This window comes from Panthera pardus, unplaced genomic scaffold, assembly GCF_024362965.1.
Source record: "Panthera pardus isolate Hobbes unplaced genomic scaffold, ASM2436296v1 HiC_scaffold_7, whole genome shotgun sequence".
Lineage (NCBI taxonomy): Eukaryota > Metazoa > Chordata > Mammalia > Carnivora > Felidae > Panthera > Panthera pardus.
In genome coordinates this window covers 12,450,466-12,478,441 of record NW_026527002.1, presented here as the reverse complement: position 1 = coordinate 12,478,441, position 27,976 = coordinate 12,450,466, and the positions used below count along the sequence as shown (strand labels likewise).

At 43.9% G+C, this 27,976-nt stretch overlaps 1 protein-coding gene across 1 annotated transcript in view; it reads right to left on the bottom strand.

The window, feature by feature from the left end:
* Nucleotides 1-27,976, bottom strand: part of CLVS1 (clavesin 1) — a 173,600-nt gene that overhangs the window by 5,082 nt on the left and 140,542 nt on the right. Inside the window, exon 5 of the mRNA XM_019421260.2 lies at nucleotides 25,439-25,674. Coding sequence (XP_019276805.1) covers nucleotides 25,439-25,674 — 236 coding nt within the window. The remainder of the gene's footprint in view (nucleotides 1-25,438; nucleotides 25,675-27,976) is intronic.

Below are 27,976 nucleotides of genomic sequence, written 5' to 3'. Positions count from 1 at the left end.
CGTTTACAACGTGGCAAGGGAGGTCACAACCACAGAGTGACAAGGCACCGCAGTGACCCCTCGAGATGAACCCAACAGGGAGTATTCAGTAAGGGGCCGTGCAGCCTCTTCTTGAATCAATCCAAATTGAGAACCCCAGTCCTCCATGCCGCTCCAGAGGGGTGACTCTCCCAGAAACTTCTCTACATTGAACTCAAACCTGTCTTTGCAGCTTCTAGATACCGTTTCTTGTTCTGTCTGCTAGAGCCACCCGTGTACATGTAATCTGCCTGGTCCACATAACCACCCCCCCTTTTTAAGTTCATTTATTTATTTTGAGAGAGAGAGAGAGCACATGGGCTCAAGCAGCAGCGGGGCAGAGAGGCAGAGAGAGAATCCCAAGCAGGCTCCGCACCTCCAGCGCGGAGCTCCAGGTGGGGCTCAAACGCACAAACCATGAGATGGTGACCTGAGCCGACACCACGAGTCAGAGGCTCAACCAACTGAGCCACCCGGACGCCCTCACATGACCACCCTCTAAGTGTTTATCTAGTGTCCTTGTCGCCAGCTAGAACCCAAGATCTCACCATCACTGCCCACCTGCTTGCACTCACTTTTCCCCCATCTTTCCTTAAGCTCTCCTTTCCAGCTTACCTGGTTGGCAAATGAGACCCGACCCCGCCCCTCAGGTGATAGCGAGTGCCGGACAAGGCCATCCAGACCAGCTTGAGATAAACCCCCTGACTCGCGCCTACACGGGACCATGGAGTGGCCTCTGGAACTACCAACGATTACCTTCACCCCATTATAACACTAAAATCTCTGCCCCAGGGGGAACACAAGCCTCATTTACATAACACACAAAATATGTATAGGCACGTGTGCAACCCTACGCCCACCTGCACATAGGGTGACAAGGAGCCTCTTTTTAAATATTTATCTTCACCCCAAATCAAAGGAACCTAACCACCCTTGCTCGGGAAGTCATGACTTTGGAAGTTATTCCCTGTGATCTCCTTATTTGTCGCAAATAGAATTTCTTTTGTGTGACGGTTCACCTGGTGTCGTTTCTCTCTGTGACTCACCAAGGAGCCACCTCCCGTTGGTCAGGTTACACCTTCAGCCCTCTCTTCCTGCCACCACCGAGGCTAACCAGATTCCTCTCTTGCCAAGGTTTCTAAAATTACTGCTGGGACGTTCTCCTGAATCTCTTCATCAACTGGTTGCCCGCAGGGTGTCACCCCAAAATAGAGTGAAATTATTGCTTCTTGGTTTTCTTTCTTTTTCTATGCTTCTGTTGAAGCATAGACAATGCACCTAAAATTGTATTAGCCTTTCTGGCACTCACTCAACACAGCTGAGGGAAAATTTAGCTATATTTGCATAGGCTGCTGGTAAACCATTCCTCTTCCATCTTGAAGGTGCATGGTTCAGTATCCAATTTCTTCTTCTGAAATTTGGCTCATATCTCTATCTCTGTCTTTTTGGATCTCGAAATTTGTTATCCATCCAAATTATTGTCTGTGATTTTAAAGAGAATTAGATTGGTTTCCAAACTTCCCCTCCCTATTTTGGGAGCCACTGTGGACAAAAATTCAGGGCGCCTGGGTGGCTCAGTCAGTTAAGCGTCTGACTTCGGCTCAAGTCATGATCTATCCGTTCGTGGGTTCGAGTCCTGCATCAGGCTCTCTGCTGTCCGGGAGAAGCCTGCTTCGGATCCTCTGTACCCCTCTTTCTGCCCCTCCCTTGCTTGCGCGCTCTCTCTCTCAAAATAAATAAGTAAACTTAAAAAAAAGAAAAGAACAGATCCACAACATGTCAAATATTGAATTTTCAAACAAAAATCACTTATTTACACTCATAGTGAGAAATGTTTGAGGATGTCTCCTGAGCAAATGTTCAGGAACCTTAGTTTTCTTGTGGAAATATTGCTTCAGTTACCCCAAGCTAGACTCACACACAGATATGAGATTACTGTGATAGGCACCCAGAAGACAGGGTGTTCGGAGGAGGTGAGGCATTAGCTCTAGAAGGACAAGAAGGAAGGAAAAGGCTATTGTTCACACAATGACATCATTCACAGTGCTCATTCGGGCGACTCTTCCTCCTTCCACTTGGGGTCAAATTTAGATCAGTGTGATTTCTTTCAATACCTGTACTGACAGCAGGGACACAATGCAGGCTTTTTTACCTCAGTCAATACACTGTGTGTCTTGGTAAAATTGATCAATTTGGAGGAGCCGAGCATGAGGAACGGAACTTAATGTTTTCTTTTTTATCTGCCTTTCCCCTGATTGAGACAATGACCATAGCCTTTTTACTCTCAGCATGACATCATCCCACGTGCCTGGTCGCACAATGGACATTCAATACAAGGAACACACTGCATTGTGAAGTAGTTGAAATTCACTGGGGAAACAGAAAGCAAACGTTGCTTTTTTTACAAATCTGGTATAAATAAAGAACCCAAGAGAAACACCCTCCTTAAATGTTTCCCTCTGGACATTCAGCAGAGTCAAAGTACTCTCTAAGAAGACCGATCAAGTGCTCACTGATAAAAGTGTCTCCACCACGGGTAAACAGAGTGCTCAGAAATTGTGTATTTAGCGCATTAACCACTAAGGAGCCTCTCGCCTTGCGACTTCCTTGTCCAGATCACTCTCGGTGGTAATCTCTCCATTCAGTGGCTTTGCCTCCTCACAAGAAGCTTGACACTTTCACAGAAATAAACATTTCAGGCTTTTCTCTGGGGTCCGCTTTCCGACACTGAAGCCAGCTTGACCCCAAGGGCAGACAGGGGAGGGATTTGAGCTATTTCCGCCATGGTTATCTCAGTGGTGTAGCCAACTACCCTAACAAAGCCTTCATTCCAGCCTTGATGGCAACATTTTGTTTTCCCGCCATTATATTCATTCTCTCCCTCTCTCCCTCCCCTTCCCTCTCTCTTTTTACCCACTACCTTCCCTTTCACTTCTCTAGCGTTTGGAGCTTTCCCCACTCCATACCACCAAAGATCTTTAGCCATGGTTGAATTTTACTGATTACGAAAGCAATTAAATTCCAGAAAGAACAAGATAAAGGTGGGAAATGTTCACCGTGAGCCAGTCCATTTTGCATTGACCAATAACCGGACTGAGACTTCTGCTCTCAGAAGTTTATTTCCAAAACTTTGTTTAGCTACTTTATCTTCAAAGTCATCACTACATAGCGTTCTTACTAATGAACTGCCATTGCCTGGCTTTGACTATGCAGACCCCAAGTGAGGAGGACACCGGAACTCTGCCCTTCAACCGTAGGCATTCACCAGGCATCACGGGAGGCCAGAGATAGAAGGAGGCTCAGAGGCAATTAAGTCAAACCCTCATTTAACTCAGGTCCTAACCATTTGTTTTCCAGGGACCAACCTCATCGCTCCATCAGGAAGTATTCCATTACCCTGGTTTTACTTCTTAAAGTCAAGGATGGGCTTGTTTTTGTGGAATAGCATGGAACTGCCTCATATTCTAATGAGCCTATGTAAGGACTTCTAAACAGAAAGAATATTTTTTTTAAATGTATCATTAAAGAATTCTTCTAAGTAATTCTATGAAGCCTCCTTTTCTCCCTGTAGTTTCAAGTATCAAGGACATTTTGCCAGGGAGCTCCAGCCTGGCCTTGAATAATGGCTTCACCACTGGCTTTCTGATCTTGGGCAAATTCCACCTCCTTGTATGTAAAATGATATGCGAGGTGGGAATAAAGAGGATTCGATGAACGAGACATATAACGTGTTCAGCTAAACATGCCCATTCATTTTTAGCACTTCTTATTCTACCCCTTTTGCAGATAAGAAAATTAAGGTCTGGGAACACTGAATTCTTTCATAAATGCAGCCACAAAGCATGGATTCAACTCAAAGTTCCAATTGCTTCATTGTAAAGTTTACCAGAGAGAATTGTGTGTACTCATGCATTGTGAAGAACCAACATTTCAAAATTGAGAAAGACTAACATTTAAAAAATTCAAAATAGATTATTGCTCATGAATGCTAACCTTGCTGCCTTACCTTGTATTTTTAGAAGTAACACAAATTTCCATCTGATTAGCAATCATTTATGTAGCTTTCAGCACAACATATTTATAGTTGTTTTCACTGGGAACAATTACTGTTTATTGAACCAAACAAATCACGAAGGATAAATCAATAAATCATTTTTTAAAAGATAAGCTTAAGTATTTCTCGCATAAAGCAGCAAACCTTTTCCCCATCAAAGTGAAGAGATAACAAATAAACCTCCCTCTACTCTGGCAATACAGTTTGCCACAATTTACTGAACTGGAAATAGAAAGAAACTGATCCAAGAAAAATATTCTATTACTTTTGAAGTGGACTATTTTTAGAATGAGCTAAACATTCAGCTTAGTTTTTGCCTTTTATGTACCATAACTCAATTTAAATGTATAATGTATTTCTATTTTGCTGTGATGGGCTTGGGCACTGACTACTGATCTTATAACAAGGAAGAAAGAGCCAAGAAAAACTACACACACCTTCAGAAAGGCTGGAGGCCGTTGCTTTTGTGAAATTAGGCTCACGAGTAAATAGGAGTAGAGCAACACTGTCCAATACAGAGCCCTAACCGCACGTGACTCTTGAGGACCTGAGATTGGGCCAGCCTGAATTGAGATCGGCTGGATTTTGAAGACAGTATTAGAAAAAGAATGTAAAGTATCTCAATACTTTTCAAAATTACATATTGAAATCATAATTTTTGTATATATTGGGTTAGATAAAAACATCACTAAAATTAATTGCACTTATTTATTTTTGGAATGTGGCTACAACTTCAACAGTTTAACGTATGTGGCTCCCATTATATTTCTGTTGGGCAACATTGGTCTAGTGCTTCATATACTCCATCATGCCTATGGCTGAGCCTAGAATAATACTCTAATCCTCATTGAAAAATCACAGCCATCTTAGGGGTGCCTGGGTGGCTCAGATCGTTAAGCGTCCAACTCTTGGTTTTAGCTCAGGTCATGATCTCATGGTTCATGGGACTGAGCCCCATGCTGACAGCACGGAGCCTGCTTGGGATTCTCTCTCTCCCTCTCTCTCTCTGCCTCTCCCCGACTCATGGTCTCTCTCTCTCAAAATAAATAAATGAACCGTAAAAAGAAAAAAAAGGAAGAAAGAAAAAGAAATTTATAGCCATCTCAAAGGACTTCAGCAACATTACTGTCTGCCATTGCCAATATTCATCGTTCTAAGCTCATTCCACGCATTGATTGATTTAATCTTCCCTTTGACACACACAAGGTCCCATGTGACCTGAGAGCTGTTTACTGAGTACCACTGTTGTTGCTTGAATCCTAACTAGAAAGAAACTTCATTAGTTTAGACTCCATTAATTTGCTATCATTTAGAGGGAGGTTAACATATACCTTTATTTTGTCCCTAAATGAATAAGTGATATTTAAAAAACTTTAGAAATTGTAACTACCTGACGAAAAAGAAATAAGTTCTTTCTGCACATATAGCAAAATTACTACTAACTTGGTTAATACTGACGTTATGACTACAGATGGTTTTTGCCGTTCCTTGTAAGGGGCCTGGGAGAAGTGAGCTGGAAGAAGAAGGCTAGGCTACGGATTAAGTCCTTCTTCTCATCACTGCCTCACTGACTCGTGGTGGGCGCTATGGAGTACCTCACTCAGCTTCTCTGGCCTCACACTATTCACCTGTAAATCATTTTGGGTGGGGTGATATATTCAGCCCCAAGATTCCATGAACTCCACCAGACTGACTTACAATCACCATTTGTTCTGAAAAACCATTAAATCTTGAAAAGCACTTTTCACAGTTCTCCAATTCAGATGTAAAGCTAAATTGACTCACATAGTCTAAGTCCCTCTCCGCCTCATCATTGGTTTTTACCTCCTTCTAGAAAAGCATAAAAGTACTACAAATGACAACAGCTGGCCAGGTATGGAATGCCTTCCCTGAAGTTAGTATGTGACCAACACCTTTAGATCTTGAGAGTCAAAAAGTTATCTTTTGAAAATATTTTATACTTCTCTAAGTTTCTTCTTTTTAAAAAATTTTTCATCTTTATTTTTGAGAGAGAGAGAGAAAGAGGGAGAGCAAGCAAGCAAGCGGGGGAGGTGCAGAGAGAGAAGGAAACACAGGATCCAAAGCAGGTTCCAGGCTCCGAGCTATCAGCACAGAGCCTGACATGGGACTCGAACTCAGGATCCATGAGTTCATGACCTGAACCGAAGTCAGATGCTCAACCCACTGAGCCACCCAGGAGCCCCTGTACTTCTGCAAGTTTCTAAATGTTGCATTCAGATCTGCCAGGTGCTACATAATAACTATTTTCCTGTGTCGTTGATGTGTTTTAGTTTATTTAAAATGTCTTATCGCTGCACATGATCTGTGCTCAGAGAGTAGTTTCACGCTGCAGAGGAAGCCACTGCCCAGTCTGTAGCCACCAAGGCTGTTCCAGCTTGCACAAAAAATCCCACTCGGCGTTTAGTAAACCTTGTTGGCCACGTCTGAAATCTGTCTGAGGAGGTTTTGAAGAAGTTTTCAACACACGCTTTATTTGGATATTTTTAGAATTACCACCTACAGGAGAGTCTCCCATCTCCACAGCTGGTTATAATTATTGTCACCACAGTCACCGTCATCGGCCGCCACCGCAACCATTGACCGAACGCTTCGTGCAGGCCAGGTTTGGCACTGAGTAGTGCCTGCATTATCTCTGTTTAATCCTTACAATAACCTTCCGAGGTGGGTATTATGAATCCCATCTTGCAGATCAAGAAACTGGGCCTCGGAGAAGTTGACTAATTTGCTCAAGATTTTCCTAGTTCGTTGTGCAACTAGAATCTGAACCCAAGTATCACCAATCATCTGTTATTTATTTTTTAAAAAATGTGATTTTTAGGCAAGCGAATGAAATCAGAAAAGAAAATAGAACTTCATTCAGGAAAGAAAGCGTTCTAAGAATTATAGGTTATGTGGTTATATCTTCATCGATAATGACCAGTGGAGTATTTAATCATACTTCATAATTTTTCTAAATGCACAGCATTTGTGCAAATAGCTGGGAACGCCTATACAGATGTGCAGTTGGTCGATAGGGCAAGTCCAGTAGGGTGAAGCAAGGGAGCCGATTAGATTTCACTGAGAACAGAGCTCAGTCACCAAAAGACGAGCCAAGGAAGGGGTGTAGGGAGGAAGGGACAGGAGAAGGGAGCCAAGGAACCCCGCGCTGGAAACTGGCGGCTGCGAATGGACATCCGCTTAGTTTATTTACAAAGGGGCTTATCGCTCTTTAGGAAGCTATGCGTTCCTGTTAGAGTAACTCCAAGTTTCTCAGCTGTAAAATGAGATCGTATTACCGTTTTCTGCACAGTGCTATGAGAGATAAGAGATATAATAAAGTGCTCAGAGCTCTTTCGAGGAGAGATGATGTAAATTGGAAGGGTTTATCTTTTCACTGACACTTCCCTGAGTATGATCTTCTGACTTGTCTGATGACAGAGAGAGCCCGAGTGGGCTTTGAAGAAAGCCAAAGACTGCAAATTTAGAAAATAGATATGGAGCAGACGATCTACGTGAAAAAAAGAATTTTAACTTTACCGAGCAATTTACTAAAGAATTCCTATAAGCAGAGCCACCCTGGGGCACCTACAAGGTCATAAGCAGTGTTGTTGGGCCCAAGTCCTGCATAGGAACCCCAAGCGTCAGAGTGAGGTCTAGAGATGTCTTAGGACCCAATCTATACCCGAACCAGTCAGCTGTTCTTACAGTCGTTCCAGATTCTGTGTGTGTAGGTTTACCAAATTTTGAGGAATGGCATGATTCAGGGGTTCTGAGATGGTCACGGGAGCATTACAAAAATATGTTCTTCACATGCAGATATTTCTGGAGAGGTTTTCTTCTGCTCCCAATCATAACTTAAAACAGCATCGCTGCAAATGGCTGCAGGTGCGTGCATCACCTGCTTTGGATGGAGTCACCTTGCATTAGAATTAGACCGGCACAAAGAGCTGCCAGTGTCAGAGCATTCCTACTTGTTCCTAATTATTCTCCTCCCTCTGAAATTGGTGGTGCCCACCCTCAGAGGAGCTGCTTTGGTAGAACTAGGATATAATGTCCCGAAGCAGGTAGAGAAATGCCAAAAGCTGTCAAGAACTAAGACAATGAGGATGACTCATTCGCTCTGAGTTTGAAAAGGATGGCTAGTGTTCTCGATAGAAACTACCTCTTCATAAAAGTCTATTTTTTGAGTCAAATGACAGTATGTTCACAGATCTAAATGACAGTATATTCATGGATCTCCTTTGATATTACTGTATGAGCCTGAATTCCCGAACGTCTGTATCTTCCCCACTCACAGTGGGGTTTGGGGACAGCACAGTGCATGGCAAGCGGGAGGGAGTAAGTTGCTTTTCCACTGTATCTTAAAGACAGGGTAGAAATCGGGGCTGGCAGAAATGGGGACAGATATCCATGACAGCTGCAGCAGCTCGAGCAAAGGCAAATCCCGCCCCCCAAAAGGTGCTTGATAACCTTTGTGGAATGAATGAAGGAATGAACACACAAGTGACATGAGAACAGTCGTGATAAAGGAGACAGAGCATTTAACTTGGAAAGAAAAGAACCAGATTTAAAACACTTTTCCACCTACTAGCTCTGTAATCTGGCCTAAGTCATTTAATCTCTGCATACTTGAGTCACTTTATTTATAACGTGGGCAGAATAATCTATTTTTAAATCAATTTTTAAAAGGCATCTATTTTTAAAAATCTATGTATTTTTTAAATCCCAAACACCTGAAAGGTTCATTTTTCAAGAAGGCTCGGGACAAATCCAAAAACATCCGTATCTGCTCTGGCTTGTGGGAAAAATCCTACAGTTCAGGGCCTTGCCATTTAAAGCGTGGTCTTCAGACCAGCCCTATGGACACCACCTGAGAGCTGGTTAGAAATGCAGAGTCTCAGGCTCACCCCAGACCTATGGAATCAGAAGCTGCATTTTAACAAGATCCTGCTGCTTTGTGCACAAGTTAAAATTTGAAAGCATTGCTCCAGGGGCATCTGGAGGTTCAGGTCACGATCTCGAGGTCCGTGGGTTCAAGACCCGCATCGGGGTCTGTGCTGACAGCTCAGAGCCTAGAGCCTGCTTTGGATTCTGTGTCTCCCTCTCTCTCTGCCCCTCCCCCAGTCAAGCTCTGTCTCTGTCTCTCTCTCTCTCTCTCTCTCTCTCAAAAATAAACATTCATTTTATTTTTTAAGAAAGAAAGCATTGCTCCAAATCCAACACTGCGGAAACCTGCTTCTGTCTACGTCAAGAAGAGCTGTAAGCATTTGTCAGGTGCGGCTCATTTCCAACCACATTCCTGATTCTGTTCCCTAGTTCACTCAATATCTTAGAGGTTTAAAAGACTTCATGAAGGGTCTTACTTATGAGAGAATAATAGTGCTTAATAGAGAATAGCTTTCAGTTTAGGAATATCTGTCTTCGTCTCTGAAAAATGATTTGCGGGGGGAGAGGGGGGAGGACAGGAAAACATTTCAGAAATTCCAAGTTGGGGAACTGAGGCCATCCTGCTTTTCCACTTCACATTTTTCAGCATCTATGTCATACGATACGTTCTTTCACAAGGTTCGAGCGCACGCTGTATGCTGAGAAAGAAAAAAATCTCTGGCTTCAAGGCACTTACATGAAAGAGAAGGAAGTTACTATCACGACCTCTGTCTGTCACCTCTGGAGCTAGTTCATACATTGGAGAGGGGATGCCAAGACTCAGTAGTCAAGTCAGAATTATGCCTTCTCGAAGCTGGGGATCAGTCTAGGTGTTAGGCCACAGGACTGACCCAGTCAGAGATTCCTTGATTGCAGAGGTGGTGGGGGCTGACACAGACAAACAGAAGCAAATGGGAAACTCTGGAAGTTGAGAAGTGCTGGGAAGCAGGTGATGAAGAAGCCCCGGGGAAAGGAGACGTGCTGCTTAGTAAGAATGCTCCTCCAGCAACTTTGTGTATCTGTGGTGGGAACCAGCTATCCCGCCTCATTCTACCCTCCACGAGGGTAGAATACACAGTGGGTGCCCTAAAGTATACCTGCGAGAAAGCGGTGTTCCCTTCCTAGAACCAACCCACAGACACCTTCCCCGTTCCTCCATTTGCAACACTGCAACTCATTCAATTCATTTTTCTTTTCTTTTTTAATTTTGTTTTGATGTTTTTATTTATTTTTGAGACAGAGCATGAGCAGGGGAGGGGCAGACACGGAATCTGAAGCAGGCTCCAGGCTCTGAGCTGTCAGCACAGACCCCGATGCGGGGCTCAAACTCACAGAGTGTGAGATCATGACCTGAGCCGAAGTCGGACGCTTAACCGACTGAGCCACCCGGGCGCCCCTCAATTCATTTTTCAACTTGGACGATGCTTTATGTCTGTCTATAGTTCAAGCCACATAAAGGGTTACTGTGCGTTCACTTGGATTATTGCTTTACTTTGGTTCAAATGAAAGGTCCTGACTGACTTTCAAAATAACACAAAAGTCAGATTTTACAATAACGCATCCAGATCAATAGGCGGAAGTATGATTTTAGTCAAACGTCAAAGACTCACCAGAAGTATAACCGCCTGAGGTAGGTGAATTCTTACGAAAATATTTCCATTAATTTTGAGCCCTGTTCTTTCATTCATTCTTCATTCAGGGAGTACGCGCTGGACATTTATCTTTGGCCTGCCTCTGAGCGAGGCCCTGAGAACGTAAACCGCAAGCATGCTACCTGCCCCCCGGAGTACCCCTTTGCAAAGCTACACCACCACCTCCAGTCTCGTTCCTGTTCCTTCTGGCATTCTCCGAGGCGTTGTGCCACCATTCATCCTCTTTCTTCTATGTCCAATGACAGGGCAAGGGCTCAGGGCGATGACTCCTGAGCATTTTGGTCAGTGACTGGATGTCTTTGTCTCCTTACAGCCGTCTCCGGCCGACACCCATACCTCCTTGTGCACGAGGCCCCTCTCAGCTCCATTTCCCTCCCTACAGACTGAGATTACATGGTTAAGCCGTTAATCTTTCTCTTGGCCATACCCTGAACTACCTAATAAAATCCAACAAATCCCAACTTTAGTTGGGCCCAACAATATGGCTCGTCCGGGTCAGCCTGGTAGCTAATGAGAAATGCAGCTCATGCTACCCGGTAACATGGAGGTCACTGTATACTCCTTAGCACCTCTCCTACCTCTCCTCTCAATACTGTCTTACACCTGCTATGTTTCCCCTGAAAGCAATTTCAAACCCTCCCCAACTTTCCACAAATTTTAATCCACACACCTCCGTGTCACCTTATCCAAACCACCCCCTGCACACCACTTTGATCTCACTGGTAGGACTTGCCTACTTCCTGGGGAAAATGGTAGCCAACAGACCCATGAGAGCCGAGCCCCCCTAGCTCCAGGCCACCACAACCACGTTCAGTTGTCTGGTTACTGCTGAGGGAGCTTCCTCAGCAAGTCAGAAACCTCCTCCACTCAGGTGCTGGGTCCTAACCCGTCACACCTGCTTGGTCAGGTTACTAATTAGGTTACTAATTAGGTTGCTATTCATTCCCATTTCTATGTCTTCAAATTCGCCCTCTTTACTGATTTCTGTGCTATTAGTCTTGAAAGATCCCCCTCGCCTCATTTTCCAATAAAAGAGGAAGACGATGAAGAAAAGGATAAAGAGCAGAGGAAGACAACGATGAAGAAAAGCAAAATAAAACAAAAGCTACAGTAAAAACACATACGTCTCCAGATACAAAGATCTCCTCCACCTTCACAGACAAACCCTCCATGATGATTGTTTCTATTCTCTGTCTCTGAGCCTCACCTCCCATCTGCATCTGAGCTGCAATGTCACCTTCACGCTTGCGAAGGCTAGCGATGGCCTTCAAGTCATGAGGCCCAGCGGACACCTTTCAGTCTTCATCTTGCTTGGTCTCTGGCAGCAGTCAATTGAGCTGACCCTCCACGGTCCTTGAGACTTCACTCTGTCCCCTTGGCTTCAGGGACACCATGCATCTGGTTTACCTCCTACCACTTTGGATGCTCACTCTGGAGTTCTCCATTCCCCTGGCATGCATTCCTTTCTTTATGCCTTTGAGTCCCTAATTTATGTTCATTCCAGAATCCTTTCCTGAGCTTTAGAACCATATGCGCAACTGCCTACGTGACCCACTGCGACCGGGTGTCACGTAACTCTTCACACCAACCATACCCACACCTGAACTCATAACCTTCTCCCCCAGAGAAGGGAGGTGCTCTCCCCAGCCCCTCCTCCAGAGTTGCCCATCTTGGCAGATGGAATTGCTCTCCATCGAGGTTCACGTGCCAGGGACCTCCAGTCATTCCTGAAAACTCTTTTATTTATTTCGCATAACCACTTGATTGTCAGGCCTTATTCTACCCTCCAAATGTTTTTGAGTCTGTCTTCTTCCCTCTGTCCCTGTCCCACCACTGTAGTCCAAGTGTCTATTATCTCTTACCTACGCTGTCTCAGGAGCCCCAGATGGTCTTCTCACTCTTACTTTCTCCCACTTCAGTTCAATCTTCTCACAACAGAGTGAGATTTTTAATAAGCTCGACCTATTCATATCTTTTCTCTGCTTAAAATCTTTCTATACCTCTCCACTGCTCATAAGTCCAATATCCTTTTTAAGACCTATGCGGCCCTACACAGCAGGCCTTGCACACATCCCCGGCCATCCTTCTTCTTACTTTCTGCTCTCCAACCATGATGTTTTGGTTTATTTTTTAAATTCTGTATTTCATTGAGTCTGAGAGGTCATTAATAGAACATGTCCTGATTTCTAGAATTAAAAAAAAAAAAAGTTTATTTATTTTGAGAGACAGAGAGACAGAGAGGGGAGGGGCAGAGAGAGAGAGGGAGAGAGAATCCCAAGCAGGCTCCACACTGTCAGCGCAGAGCCCAGTGCAGGGCTCAATATCACAACTGTGAGATCATGACCTGAGCCGATATCAAGAGTCAGATGCGTAACCAACTGAGCTACCCAGGTACCGATGGGAATTTTTAATGTTAAAAAAAAAAAGAATCTTATTTACAATTGTTAAAAAACAGTCGTTCCTGCAGCTGGCCCTGCCCCTTCTAAACAGGGAGGTTTTTGCTACCACATCACTCTTTCTTTTGCCAGGAAACTCTTTCTCGCATCCTTCAACTCTCAGCTTATGTGTTACCTCCTCAGGGAAGCCCTTTCTGACCCCCACTATGGTCCCACCACAGGTTGGGACCCCGTTATACACCCTCATGCTACACTCTAGTTTTTCAAAACACTTGTCATGGTGTTAATGAAACAGCCTTTTGTATAGTAATGTGTTTAAAGTCTGTCCCCCCCTTACGGATTATGGACTCAGACCAGGAGATAACCATGCTATCGACAGCAGCTAACATTTATCCTTGCTTCATGTAATCGTCACAGCACAATAATAAGGCACTTCTATTACTACCCCTCTTAGAGACAGGAAAACAAGGCCATAGAGAGATACTCCTCAGGCCACATGACTACTAATTTGAACTCCTAGAATCTGATTTCAGATTCTGGTCTTTTAACCACTTTTATCCTATACTATATCTTGATGCCTAGTAGGTACTTGGTAAATATTTGTTGAATGAATAAAAAAGTCTTCAAAAAGACAAGAAGTATTGTAAGTATTAATTATTAATGGAAATCTAGAAAGTAGGAGAAATAATAAGACTAAGGAGGCAGTTATTGATAAACTCAGAAACCATTTCAAATTCTAATCAAACATTGATCGCAAAGACCATGGCATCGTCTTATTCTATCCGGATGGTTGGCAACAATTTCCTCGCCACTCTACAAAGTACCTTATTCTTAACAGCACTTACTGTCATGGAATCCCTTCCTTTCTTCCTTCCTCCTTCCCTTGTTGCCTTCCTCCCTCCCTCCCTGCCTTCCTTCCTGTGTTTTTTACCCTCCTTCTTTCCTATTTCCCTTCTTCGATTTTCTTTCTTCCTCTCTCTCTTTCCCCTTCCTTGCTTCCTCACAAAATATTCACTGAGCGTCTATTACATACTAGGGGATATGTGGCACACAGGATACATATTGTGAATGGAACAGCACCATCCCTGCACTCAGAGAGTAAACAATGTACAGAAGGGAGATTTCATACATAAGTAAAACCAACAAATATGTGATTATGGAATCGTGATCCCTGTTAAGAAGGAAATGGTTTGGTGATAGAGAATAGCAGGATAGAAAAGGTGAAGAACTCCCTTCAGAGGAGTAATTGGAGAAGTCAGACCTGATGAATGAGGAGTTAGCCACAAGTGAGTGGAAGAGTAACCCAGGGCAGGGGAGGCCCAGGAGCAGGACACAGCCTGGCACACTGAGTGGGTGACAGAAGTCAGGGCGGCCAGGCCTGTGACAAGCAAGGGCAGCCTTTATGACATGCGGAAGACCAAGGGGAGGTGTTGGGAGGCTCTTGGGCAAAAGAGTGGCATCATTACCATTTTTAAAGATTACACTCAATACTGGATGGATAACAATTAAGATTAGAGGGACGGAGAGGAGGGGAACGTTAGCAAAGACCAATAAAGGTGTACAAAGACAGAGAGGGCATGCAGAGAGATTGCCTAGGGTGGAGAGTGGGAAATCATGGCTGTACGAAGGTGAGGTCCTCCTGGCAGACAGGGAGGAAGAGGCAGGGGTGTCTGTATTGCTAATTCCCCCCTCTCCTTGGTTTTGCCTTCTGTGCCCAGCACTCACTGGGCCTGGGCATCTTCTGGGTGCAGGGCTCCAAGGGTACAGAAGGGCCCAATACTGGCCTCATGCATAAATTAAGGCAAAGAAGAAGGAAACAACCAATGTCAGTCTGACTTTCAGTCAAGGTCTCCCCCCTCCATTAGCCCATACAACTAACTGCTGCTTGCCTCTCTATTAAGGGGTTGGGAATTTTCATTGTTAGTGAGGAACTTCCATTGGAAAATAAATCCAAACTCTAACAACATGGAAATCCTCATGAATTTTTATTTTTTATTTTTTTAATGTTTATTTATTTTTGAGAGAGAGAGAGAGAGAGAGCAAGCCGAGGAGGGGCAGAGAGAGAGGGAGACACAGAATCCAAAGCAGACTCCAGGCTCTGAGCTGTCAGCACAGAGCCCGATGAGGGGCTCAAACCCACGGACCGGGAGATCATGACCTAAGCCGAAGTCAGACGCGTAACCGACTGAGCCACCCAGGCGCCCCTGGAAATCCTTATGAACAGGCTGGGGAAGAAAGGAAAGGGCTATTTACTGTGCTGCTTTCCTTTAGTGCTCTGCAGACTTCTCATCCTGCCGCCTTTTGACCCTGACAGCGATCCCCTGAAGTTACAGCCACTTTATGCTTGAGGAAGCCAAGACTGGGTGAGGTTAAATGACTTACTCAAGGACATACAACCAGAAAAAATCGGAGGAATAATATGATCAGAAGCCATGTCTACTCTGATAAGGGAAGATTGAGAAGAAAAGACAAATAGACAAAGAAATGCAAACCCACGAAAGTCACAAAGCTACAAAGCTGAAGCAAGGAGGCCACGCTCAGGATGCAGTACATAGCCCCCTGAGGCCCATCTCGAGAGTAGCAGAGCAACGTGAAGCAAGCGTGAAGCGGGCTCCCTGGGGCTGATCACCCATAACAACAGGAACACATCTGAAGTGGGGCCTTGACGGAGTTTCCAACGAGATACTGGAAGCTCAAAAACGCTCCTCTGCGGCCTCAACATAAAACCACCAGTGCTACAGTTTGCACACCTGAAGCCCAAATGATATGTCCAACAAAGTTCCCCTTAGGTTCCTAAACAGGCACCGTAATCCTGTATGCAAGCAGCACATCATTTTTAAGAACGACACTGCAAAGAGATTTTGATGACGTCTTATGTCAAATATTTGTTTCATCCACATGGTCATTAAAGCTTATAAGCCAGATAAATCGTGGGCTAGCTGTTGGGCCCAAACAGCATCGGCTTAATGAAATCAGGCAAAATGTTGGTTTACCAATAGCAATATGTTCACAAGAAAGTGCTCTTTGTTTTTCTTGCCCAGACTACATCTCCCTTTCCAACTAGTTGCATCTGACCGTGGTGCTTCAGTAAATAAGAATCGTTTCAAGAACACACTTCGAGAGCAATCAGTTTGTATTTGAGACGACGCGGCCAGTTCAGCCGCATGTGTTGGTTTCTCTCAACATCAACCCTACTTCATTGCTTTGCCAGGAGCTTCGAACTCTTTATCTCCTAATTTTTCATGTCATTCTTTAAAAAAAGAAGAGAAAACATGCCCCTGAATACAACATTTTATCCAGCCCCATTCATTCTCTTATTGACCAAATCCATTGCATAGATTTTCTTTCTCTCTGATGTTACATGGCTATATAGGATGTGCTGGCAAGGAGACGCCCCCCCTTCAGTTCTGCCACAGAAAGAAAGCCCTAGAAAAGCGGGAAATCCATCTCAGCCAGACACACAATAGTGATGAGGCTCTGCAGCCATTTTTCTATGTTCCTTAAGAAATGTTAACGAATTCTTGTTGGTATCCATGAAACACAGCAGTATCCGATAACCAACATAAAATGCTGGGCATTCATGGCTTGCCCGCGAGGTCTTTGCTTCTAGAAGTGGTGACATCTCAGACATTAGCTGCCTGAGTAGGACTGAGTGACAGCCTGAAACTAAGACGTTCAATTTTTTTGGATTGGAAACTAGTCACAAGACAACTTAGAGGGCAGTAGCGAATGTGGGTCATTCGTTAAGAAATGATGCATTCTGTGATTTTATTGAACGTGGCATCCAGATGGAACATCTGTTCCCGGGCCACACAGTAAAATGCACCCTTTTTGCCCTGACTGCTTGGAAGACAAGGGTCCTCCTGTTCCATACTGCCACCCCTCATTCTTTTCCTATGGGTTGTATTTCTTGATGATGTATCACTCTGCCGGAAGTGAGTAGTTAATCCAGCCAATGCATACCTTCACCCTATAAAAAGAGGACCGCATGCTGGAAGATCGCCAAGGTCATGGCCAATTCTACAGACAGCTGAAAACAGTTAAACTGACTTATACCACCCAGGCAGAAGACAAAATTTCCCTCTGGCTCAGAAATCTGAACTAGACCCAGGCATTCTCCCAGATTCTCCCTTTCTCCCAAATCAGGTGGCTCACATCTTCCTCACTTCCTCTAGGAGGGAAGGGTGTTTAGGAAACAAAGATGGAGGCATTTGGTCAAAAGGATCAGAAATAATTCTACCATACAGTACAGCTGGCCAAGACCCCAAAACATTGGCCCCTCCAGTTGTGTAGCATACAGTGTAGACCAGGGTGGATCATTTCTCTGAAGGTTGGGGTCATTCTTCACTGGCATGAGTGGAAATGCGGTTTGGGTTGCCTAGATTTCTTCCTCTATAAATACTTGTCTGCATCCCCGAGAAGTGCTGAGGTTTTAATAAATAAACAAAGTGGGAGTTATTGCATATACTCAGCCAAGCCTTGCTTGTGATCAGCTGTACCAAATATGAACTCAGGCATTCCTGGAAATTTCAAGAATTGACTGTTTTGACTCTATGAATGCTGTTATCACATAGCTAAAAAACAAAAACCAAAAACCTGGAGGGGCCCTGGATGGCTTAGTCTGTTGATCATCTGACGCTTGATTTTGGCTGGGGTCAGGATCTCACTATTGTGGGATCGGCCCCACATCAGGCTCTGCCCTGGGAGGGTGAAACCTGATTGGGATTTTCTGTCTCTCTTTCTGCACCCCCCCTCAAAATAAACAAATAAACATTTGAAACAAAAACCTGGAGACAAACATCTTTAAATGTAAATACATAGTGAAGGCATCTGAATCTTTGCTATGTCAGGCCAACTTTAGCACGCTGGTACAGAATTAATAACCAAAATGTTATGATTATGCTTATGTGCATGAATGCTGCAATGTTGCTACTTTTTGCACTGGGGTGCTATGCTGACCCTGGTCTTTGGATTCCATTAAAGCCTGTGGTCATCACAGAGGAGGCACTCAGTAAGTACCTGCTGGATAGACATGGCCAGGGTAGGCGTGGCCATTGCTGCCTGCCCTGGACTCTGCAGGTTAGAACCCCTGTCTGTGTATCTTCAAGGCCACTCTGGCTCTGCTTTTCCTCACACTGACTCTGTTCCTCCAGGTGGCTGAATGTAGAGATAACTCCATGCAGTGCACCTGCTACACAAGGGAAATACAATGTGCTTTTCTGCTTATGTCAGCTTCTGAGCTTCTGAGAAGGAGCCATTGTTCCACTACCATCGGGCTTGGAGTTTCTCTTTCAGTCCTGAGACACGAATATCTTTTGGGAAATTAATGAGCCAAGGAGACTGCAATACAAGGGCCCCTGGGTGGCTTAGTTGGTTAAGTGTCCGACTCTTGATTTCGGCTCAGGTCATGATCTCACGGTTCACGAGTTCGAGCCTTGTATCGGGGTCTGGGCTGACAGTGTGGATCCTGCTTGGGATTCTCTCTCTCCCTCTCTCTCTGCCCTTCCCCTGCATGCACTCTCTCTCTCTCTAAATAAATAAACTGAAAAAATTTTAAGGAGACTGAAATTTAAGACCTTAAAAATGATAATATTCCTTTTCCTTGAATGGCAGATGGAGCCCAGATCAAAATGCAGATTGGTACATCTGAGCACATGTGAGGGGACCTCCAGAAAACAATGAGGATGAAAATTGTCAGCCACGGTTCAGACCAGTTGGGTCTCCATGAACTTAAATCAGTTTCCTGATTTTCCATTTCAAACTCTGGCTCAGTGTTTACCTACCCTAGTCTCCAGGAGACAAGGGACCAGAAAGATTCCTACGATAAAATAGCTTTGGTGACACAGTCTGTTACCCTGTGAGACTTCTCAGGACCTTGACTATAATAATTAGAAGAAGGAACATATTTTTTTAAATCTAAGCACCAATGGAAAACAAGGGTACATATGTATACCATTTACTTCTACTTTTCAAGCGACAAAATATCAAATACGGATGGAGCACCTACCCTGTGCAAGACATCTTGCTTTCAGAAGAAGCTGGCTACATGGCTGTCCAGAAAATCCCCAGACTAATCCCCTAAGCCTGGAGGCTTGAGCTCTATTGAAGCTTGCTACGTCACCTAAGCAGGAACGGGCACGGGGATAGGCAGATATTTTTACATCATTGTTTAGAAGCCACAAAACTTAAGAGATCTTACCATCTATGAGACTAAAATTTAAATTAAATCGTAAGTAGCTTTGCTTTTATTAAAATTAAAGATCTTAGGATAATTCTGTGTAATAACATGAATTACATTATGGCAAAATGAGCTTGTAATTTCCTAATAAATGCGATGTTCTCTCCAGAACCTATATACATACCATGTGGAGGGCGGGGGGCAAAAGAAGAGGTCCTTGGTAGCAGAAAGGCTGTTGACCCCTAGGTGACTTCTAAGGATCTCCCTGGTTCTAAAATTTCCCAAGTCCTGATAATAAGGGGAATAATAGAATGTATGTTTATATATAACTGTAATATTTTATATACAATTTTTGTGGGGGCTGTTTGTCCTGCAGACAGAAGCTGCCTGCACTGGTACAGCCCAGAGGAGCCTCCTCAAAAGCAACGAGAGGATGGTGTAAAATATAAGCTTTCTCTCCCTGCCTGCCCCGGAAGAGGCCACGTGCTTTCCGGCTCTGGCAGGGACACAGCAGTTCTGATCTGGTCCGTTTCCCTTCTCCTTTCTGTGCCAGTCCTGTTTGGTCCAGAATAGCACCCGGCCCCTCCACCAGAGCGAAAGCACACACCCCAGGCCTGGAAAATCAGATGCTCCCTTTGCTGGCCGTGGTGGTGGCTTCAGAAGACACAAAACCTGGCTTTCCAGAGCGCTTGCTTTTACTTTTGTCCAGAAATGCCAGGAAACTGCTTTGTATTTCTGTGAGATCAGCAGCTCCATTGTCCACAGCGGCTCTCAGGGCCTTAGAGACCAGCCAGCAGAGGAATGAGGCAAGGCATCCTGGGCCACTTGTGACACCTAGTGGGCTCAGGAGGCGGGTCCTATGGGGGCCTTCTGAGCGCTGGGTCTGAGCAGCCCTCTTCTGAACCACCCTAACTGCAGGCTCTGGCTCTGGGGAAAGGCCCCAGTTCCTTACTCAGAATCCAGGTCTTAGGATAAACTTTACATAAGATTTATTACCAGGAATCGTTAAAAAACAAAACATACCTGTATATATTTCAATACATACATGTGCATACATGTTTATATGTCCATACATACACAACATATAGTATATGTATGTCCGAGCATATGTACACATATATAATACATACATATATATATTTTTAAGTATAACTTCTCCAAAAATGACTAATCATCCACCAGTAGCTCAAGACAGTGCATTTCTGTGTGTGTGTGTGTGTGTGCCTTTTAAATAATATCTATAACCATTTTAATTACTTTATCGGAGATAAAGGCTACAACCAGAAAGCAATTAATAAGCGATGCCTAATAAGTGAAAGAGATACCACAAAATCAACGCACTGATGAAAAGACCACACACTTGCTTCCTGAAGCAGAAACGTCAGGCCTGCAATCCCAAACCTGAAGCAAGGCTGCCGGGTCCCCACCACAAGCCATCCCCTCCTCCTTCCTAAAGGGAAAAAAAGCCCCTCTGGCTGGGGCCTATCCTCCTGCATGAATCAGGGAGCACTCCCGCCCAGGAAGTCTTCATCACGTGGGACACAGGGGCAGGAGCCTGGGTCATAGGTACCACCGCCGAGGTTCTGGAACACACAGATCTATGGTCACCTCACTTTGCAACTTCTCATTATATGAAATAATAAATTTTCCATACCCTTTAAAGCAGTCCAACCAGAGTTGTATCTTATTTGCAGCCAAAATAATCGTAAGTATGACAACGCCGATTTACTGTTATGTGCTGGGCAGTTTTATTAAGCTGGGCTCCCTACTTTCCAAACCTAAAACGTATTCCAGTAGTAAATTAGATAGGAGGAAACAGAGTGCTTCTTACATACGTGGTTCCAAAAACAGAAAGTGACAGCTGATGGCCTGGAAGCAAGGAAATAGACTAAATTGTAAAATGAAGAGCAGAAACAAGAAGTTAAAAATGCAAAAGTGTGTCAGAGCAGAGAATGCCACACACTCAAAAGCCTATAAAAGCATCATTTTCTTAAAAGATCAATATTGAAAGAATCTGTTTGGAAAAATTTCCATCTAAACCAACATTTCTTTTTAAGTTTTTCTGCTTAAGGGTTGAATCAAACTTATCTGGAAAAAGAAAAGAGCTAGTTAGAACCACTAATTCACTGAGAATTTTACACATTTTAGATTTTACCCTACATATGCCAGAAAGCATTGTTCTGAGCCACTAGGAACTCAGAGGCCACATAATAAATAGTGACTAGGTTCCAATGAAAGTTCACAGAAGCCCATTTGACCCCAAATGGGAACTGTAGTGGCAGGGATTGGGACACAGCGTCTACCCATTAGAAGGTGAAATGTTATCCCGCAGAACGGACCCAGGTCATCTGGCTCGGACCAAGGAAGTACTTCTTAAAACTATGCTACTGGGAGTATGCTTCCCCGTTAGCTGCCTGCCCATCTCTGGGCAATGCAAACTGAGGCTGGCTGGCAGCCTGGGCTGGAGGACAGATACCATATCAGGTGGGAAGCTGGACCTTTAAGATCTCCAATTCTGTTTTCAATTTTCCCATGGCCTTTTGAGCTCTGAGGACTCAGAGAGGTTATGAATGGTGGCTGTTCTGTCCCTATAATTTTCTCAGTCAGCACAGACCTCCATCAGTGAAGCACCTGACACCAGGCACGGTTCCACAGGTGGTCCCTCCTCACGGCGTCGCTGCTGGTGCCAGTCTCCTCACCGCCCATCCTACTGCTGTCTAAAATCCCCAAGCAAAGGATCAAAGATGTCACCACTTGTGAGAGCAGGAGTGGGCAGGACACTTTGATGGCCATGGTGGGGTGATGAGATGTGTACACAATTACTAGCTCCTCTGGCATAGTCTTGGAGCTTGACTCTGATGTCTTCCCTTCTCCAAAACCTGGGTCAGCTATGCCTTTGTCCATGAAGACTTCTCTAAGAGTCTTCCTGGTTGAAAGAACATTTCAGCAGGTTCTTACATCTCTTGTCTAGTACCTCTTCCACTCTGCATTATATTATCATTATTTGTGGGCAGATCTTATCTCCCCTACTAGGCCGTAAAATCCTATAACCAGGATCCACAAAATCCAGGAGAAATTAGCTCTCTCTCCATCTAGGAGCTGACAGTTTGGCTGAAGCAATTGGACAACTGCCCCAAGGATGGGTTTTGAAAGTAGCAGCTTTCATTCAACGCTAATTCATTCATAAGCAGCAGGCATGTACAGGGTGTCTGATGTGTGTCGATTGTGTGTTGGACATTGAATTGGATTCTTGAGGAGGGCATAAGGTGAACAAACGTTATACAAAGACTTTACCCTCTAGAACCCACCATCTAATAACGGAGGCCGTCACCTTCTCTGATCCTCAACATCAACTCAGAGGCAGAACTTGGAATCAGGACATGGCTGGTCACCCGAAAGAGATGTAACTCTATAACTGATCACCTGGAGAAAGAGCGGCAAATTGCTATTTTATTCCACTTGACTTCGGACATTCCAACAAGTCTGAGGGTATGCTGACTTTATCTAAGTCTATAGAAATAAGGTCAGGACAAACCACAGGAAGTGTCATTGTCCCGGCCCATGGAGGGATTGGAGAGAGAAGGCTGGCACTAGAGGTGTCGGTAGAAAGTATGAGGAAAAGCAGACAGTGTGCTTTATCTTACAGAGGACACGAACACAGAGTGTGGAGCCAAGCTGCCCAGCTCAGAATCCCAGTTTGGCCATTTACTAGCTGTGTGACCTTGGACAGTTGCTTAACCTTTCTGTGTCTGTTTCCTCACTTGTGAAATGGGAATAGTGACAATACCTTTCTCATACAGTTATGGTGAGGATTTAGAGAGTTAATGCAGGTAATGGGTTCAGAACGGTGTCAATAGTGTGAGTTGTTACATTATTACGATGACTGCGATGACTGCGCTGTAGCCTGGCCTGAGAGCAGCTCAGAATCTGGGCGGGACAATCTCACCTCTACCAGTAAGGTCAGTCTCTTCACTGTGGAGACACAAAGCCAGGTTCTCAGCTCCCATGACCAACACTTCCCAGAGAATGTCAGCTGTTAACCCAGGGAGTAAATGAATTTCCAGATCCCTCCAGTCTCAGCAGAAAGGCTTCACCAGACACTTGCATGTAATATTCCCAAGGGAGCAGAAAATGTGGAGATCCTCCTCCTGGACATTCTCTCTTGCCTCAGTGTAAGCCTAGTTATCCAAAGAAGACTCTCACAGTGACATCCCTCCGTCACCAAACACCTCAAGACTACAGCCAGTCTTCATTGGTTCGGTGTTAGTTATGGCCCTCATCCCTGGACCTGAGTCCCCGCATCAGCCTTCTGACGGCTTTTAGTCCATATTTCCCTGCGAATTCCACGATCCTCATAAAACCCAGACTTACTTTGTCATTGTGTCATTTCTCTGCTCAACTGTGTCCAGTGAGGAGATACAGATGAAAACAAAAATGGCATAGAATTGACCTGCCATCAGGATAATGATTAGAATTGAATTCTGATAATATCAAGTACGAAAGGTAGAGTCCGGGGAAAGGACATTTTCACACATGCTGCTGGGGCTATCCATTAGTACCGTCATTTAGGAAGGCCACCAGGCAGTGTGGGCTATTGAAAATACGCATACTCTCTGACCCAGCAACTACAAGTCTCCAAGTTTACCTGAGGGACTTCCTGTGAGAATGAAGGAGGCATATCAAGGACTTTCATTGAGTCTCGTCCTTTGGAATAGAGAAAAAACTCAGAGGAGCTAAATGCTCATCAATAGGGAAATGGCTAAACTGTGACATATTCTGGAATACTGGAATACTATGTACCGGAATACTATGCAGCATGAAAAACATGAGATGTCTCTAGATTTACTGGTATAGAAAGATGTTACAGTATGTTACAGGATAAACCATGCCCTGCCCCCCAAATTGGACTGTTGAAGATCCAACTGCTAGCACCTCAGAATGTGACTGTATTTGGAGATGGGGCCTTTAAAAGATGTAATTAAGGTAAAACAAGGTCTTTAGGGTAAGTCCTAATCCAATATGACCGGTATCCTTGTAAAAAGAGATTAAGACACAGACGCACAGAGGGAAGTCCATGTGAAGATAATAGGGAGAATGCAGGCATCTACAAGACAAGGAGAGAGGTCTCATAAGACACCAACCCTCCCAATACCTTGACTTTGGATTTCTAGCTTCCAGAATTGTGAGAAAACACATTTCTATTGCTTAAGCCACCCAGTTTGGTTTGTTGTTGCAGGAGTTGGATTAGCAAACTAATACATAATATTAGATATTTTCTATGGGTATGGATAGATGTGGGTAATATCTAGAAAATAGAATGGAAAAGGGTCCACCCTACTCCGATAACAATGGTCACCTTTGGGAAAAGTTGGGATTGAGATTGGGAGTAGTGGTTAAACAGATTGTAGCCTTAAAAATAAGGTTTTAATTTTTACAATGAGAAAGCACTCATATATTATTTGTACATCAGTTAAAAAAAAACCCTCTTTCACGGCACTCCATTAAATACAGTATGCAATATATTTCACGCCCTAGATGCAACAGTCTTTAGAACTTCCTTCCATGCCCACTCCCGTCCCCCACCCCTCGCTCACCTGTTTGCCACACCAGACTATCCCATCCCTCTGAAGCCTCTGTACCTCTTTCTATCCCATCTGCCTAGAATGCCTTCTCTACCTTTTTTAAGCCTGGCTTATTTTCACCCTTCAGAACCTAGCTCCAATGTCACCCACTTTATAAATACGTCGACAAAAGTCTTACTCATCAGATTTTCCAGAGCTATACGTCTCTGTTCTTATTCGTGTGTTTGCAGCACCTATCAGTGCTTATAGGCAAAGGCTCAATAAATGGTTCTAAATTCACAGATGATAGGAATGTTTTCTGGCAGGTTGTTTTTTCAATCCAGGGTATTTCAAAGGCACAGCATTTCATTCTGTGTGTGTTAACAGACTCTCTAGAGACTAACACTGCAATCATGACATGAGCGAGGTCCAGCCTTTAACTGTTTCTTTAATACAACAGGGATAACTAGATTTCTGCGCCAGCCAAGCCCCATTTGCTTTCAATTCTAGTGAAATCAGCTGAGAATGTATTGCAATTTATTTTATTCAAGTTCTGTGCCCATAAAGTTCTGCAATTACTTAACCCACAATAGGCCCAAATCAAAAATGCTTATTGACCTCTGACTTGGAGGCTCTGATAATGCAGGTCTTACCTCTTCATCGGCTTGGGCGAACATTCTCTCTCCAGATTGGAGGATGTGTGTTTCACATGCATTGCATTGTAGGAAGTGTGAGTATAGTCATTTTCATCACTGTAGTCTGGACCAAGTAACGTCCGGGCCCACGTTCCCATGTCATAAGGAGGAAGGGTTCCTCCAAATTCAGAGGGCAAAAATTCAGGGTGGATTAGCTGGTGAAGGCTGTTTAGATTATTTCCATGCAGGAAAATCTGCAAAGGAAAAAACAACTATCAACAAAAAACCCCCCAAACCTACGAGCCACTATTTAGCCTAAAACACAATTTAGCGATGACAAATTGGATGTGCTGCTGGTGATCATGGTGTTTAAAGAGGCATTCAATTTTGTGTCTGCAGCTTAATCTTCGTAAAATGTTAATTTATTGCTCAGAAAAGGGGCTGAATTAATAGTCCTTAAAAAATGAAGTTTATGAACAAATTGGGTCTTATTTGGCCATGGCCCAAATTTACACATACAGTAATCTCCTAATTATCCCTGCTGATAAAAAGGCTATGACGTAGACCACACAAACCCCCAATCACGCTTCACATGCATCCCCACATTGTTCTCTTCCTTCCACTCCCCCCGCAGTGCTTTCTGCCCTCTGTACCCCGCCCCCATCTCACCATCCTTCCCAAACCTTCACCAAGTGGCAGCCTCTTCCTCATTCTGTCCCAGAGGCACCCGCACACTCTGGTTCTCCTCCTCACTTCCCCCAATTAACTAGTATCTGCTGACTCCTATTTTCTCTGATCTGTTCGTTTATGTCTTGCGTCCCCATAGGAAGAGAAGAATCCTCGGGAAAAGGGGTGATATTTTCTTACTCTCTTAATACGTTCCTAGCTCCCAGGGTGGTGTGGACACGAGGTAAAAGCCTTATCAATTCTTGGGCAGTGGAACTGAAAACTGTGGCCTGAGAACTTATGGATATTTTTGCAGCCATCTTCCATTTGTGTGTGGATTGAGGGCTGACACCCACATAAATTTGCGTCTTCTGAACATATAGTGGATGGTGATGGAAACTGGCCGAGCAGGGGAGAAAACATCCCCAGATCCCAATTATTTTCAGACAAGTCCACAAAGTGGATAAGCCACTAGTTGATAATTACCATTTCCTACAATTTAGGAATTGACTCCCGAAAGTCTACTCAAAGCGCACCTGTGGAGTGATCTCGGTTCCCACACTTCGTGTTGCAAACTCAATGCACATGAGTTAGGCAAGTGTGGGACCACTGATTATATTCACATAGGTGTACGCATGCATACCAGTTAGCCTTTCTGTAATATACAGGTGACTTTTAAAATATTTAAATATAGCATAATATACCATAAAAGTATTATCAATTATGCCATATACTATATTAAAATATACCACGTAACGAACACATACACTTACCACCTTGCTCTGTTACATTGATTTCAATTTATGATATAATGGCATCATTTAGAAAGGAAAGGGACAAGAAGCTAAGTGCTAAGATTCTTCAGAAGAATATGGTAGCACTTCAGAAAACAATATACATTTTCGGACAGTGGATTTCAATTTTAATAAGAGTGATGGTTTTTGAAGAAATTCCCATGTTCTGGCTTTTGCAAAACACTTTTCAGGAGGAGCTAAAGTATCTGAAGCATGGAAAAGCAGAGCTAAATACTAGCTCTGGTTTTTAGAGCAAATATTTGTACCCACCCACCTAACACCTCCAGTTATTTTGTTTGTTTGTTTTTGAATTCTTTATACTTTCAATTTTATTTGTGATATTCATTTGTTTGTTTCAAGTTTTTAAAATTAAATTCCAGTTAGTTATCATATAGTATAATATTAGTTTCAGGAGTAGAATTTAGCGACTCATCACTTACATTCAACCCTCAGAGCTTATCACAAGTGCCCTCCTTAATACCCACACCCATTTAGCCCATCCCTCACCCACTTCCCCTCCAGTAACCCTAGCGTTTGTTCTCTACAGTTAAAAGTCTGTTGGGGTGCCTGGGTGGCTCAGTTGGTTAAGCGTCCGACTCTTGATTTGGGCTCAGGTCATGATCTCACAGTTCATGAGACGGAGCCCTGAGTCGGGCTCTATGTTGACAGAGCAAAGCCTGCCTGGGATCCTCTGTCCCTCTGTCTCTGCCCCTCCCCTGTGTATGTGTGCACTCTATCTCTCAAAATAAATAAATAAATAAACATTTAAAAAAGGAGTCTGTTTTATAGTTTTCCTCTCACTCCTTTCCCCCATCCTCATCTGTTTTATTTCTTAAATTCCACATCCAAGTGAAATCATATGGTATTTGTCCTTCTCCTGACTGACTTATTTAGCGTAGCGTTATACACTCTAGCTCCATTCACGTCATTGCAAATGGCAAGATTCCATTCTTTTTACGGCTGAGAAATATTCTATTGTATATATATACCACAACTCCTGTATCCATTCATTAATCGATGGACATTTGGGCTCTTCCCATAATTTGTCTATTGTCGATACTGCTGCTATAAACATCGGGGTGCACGAGTCCCTTCG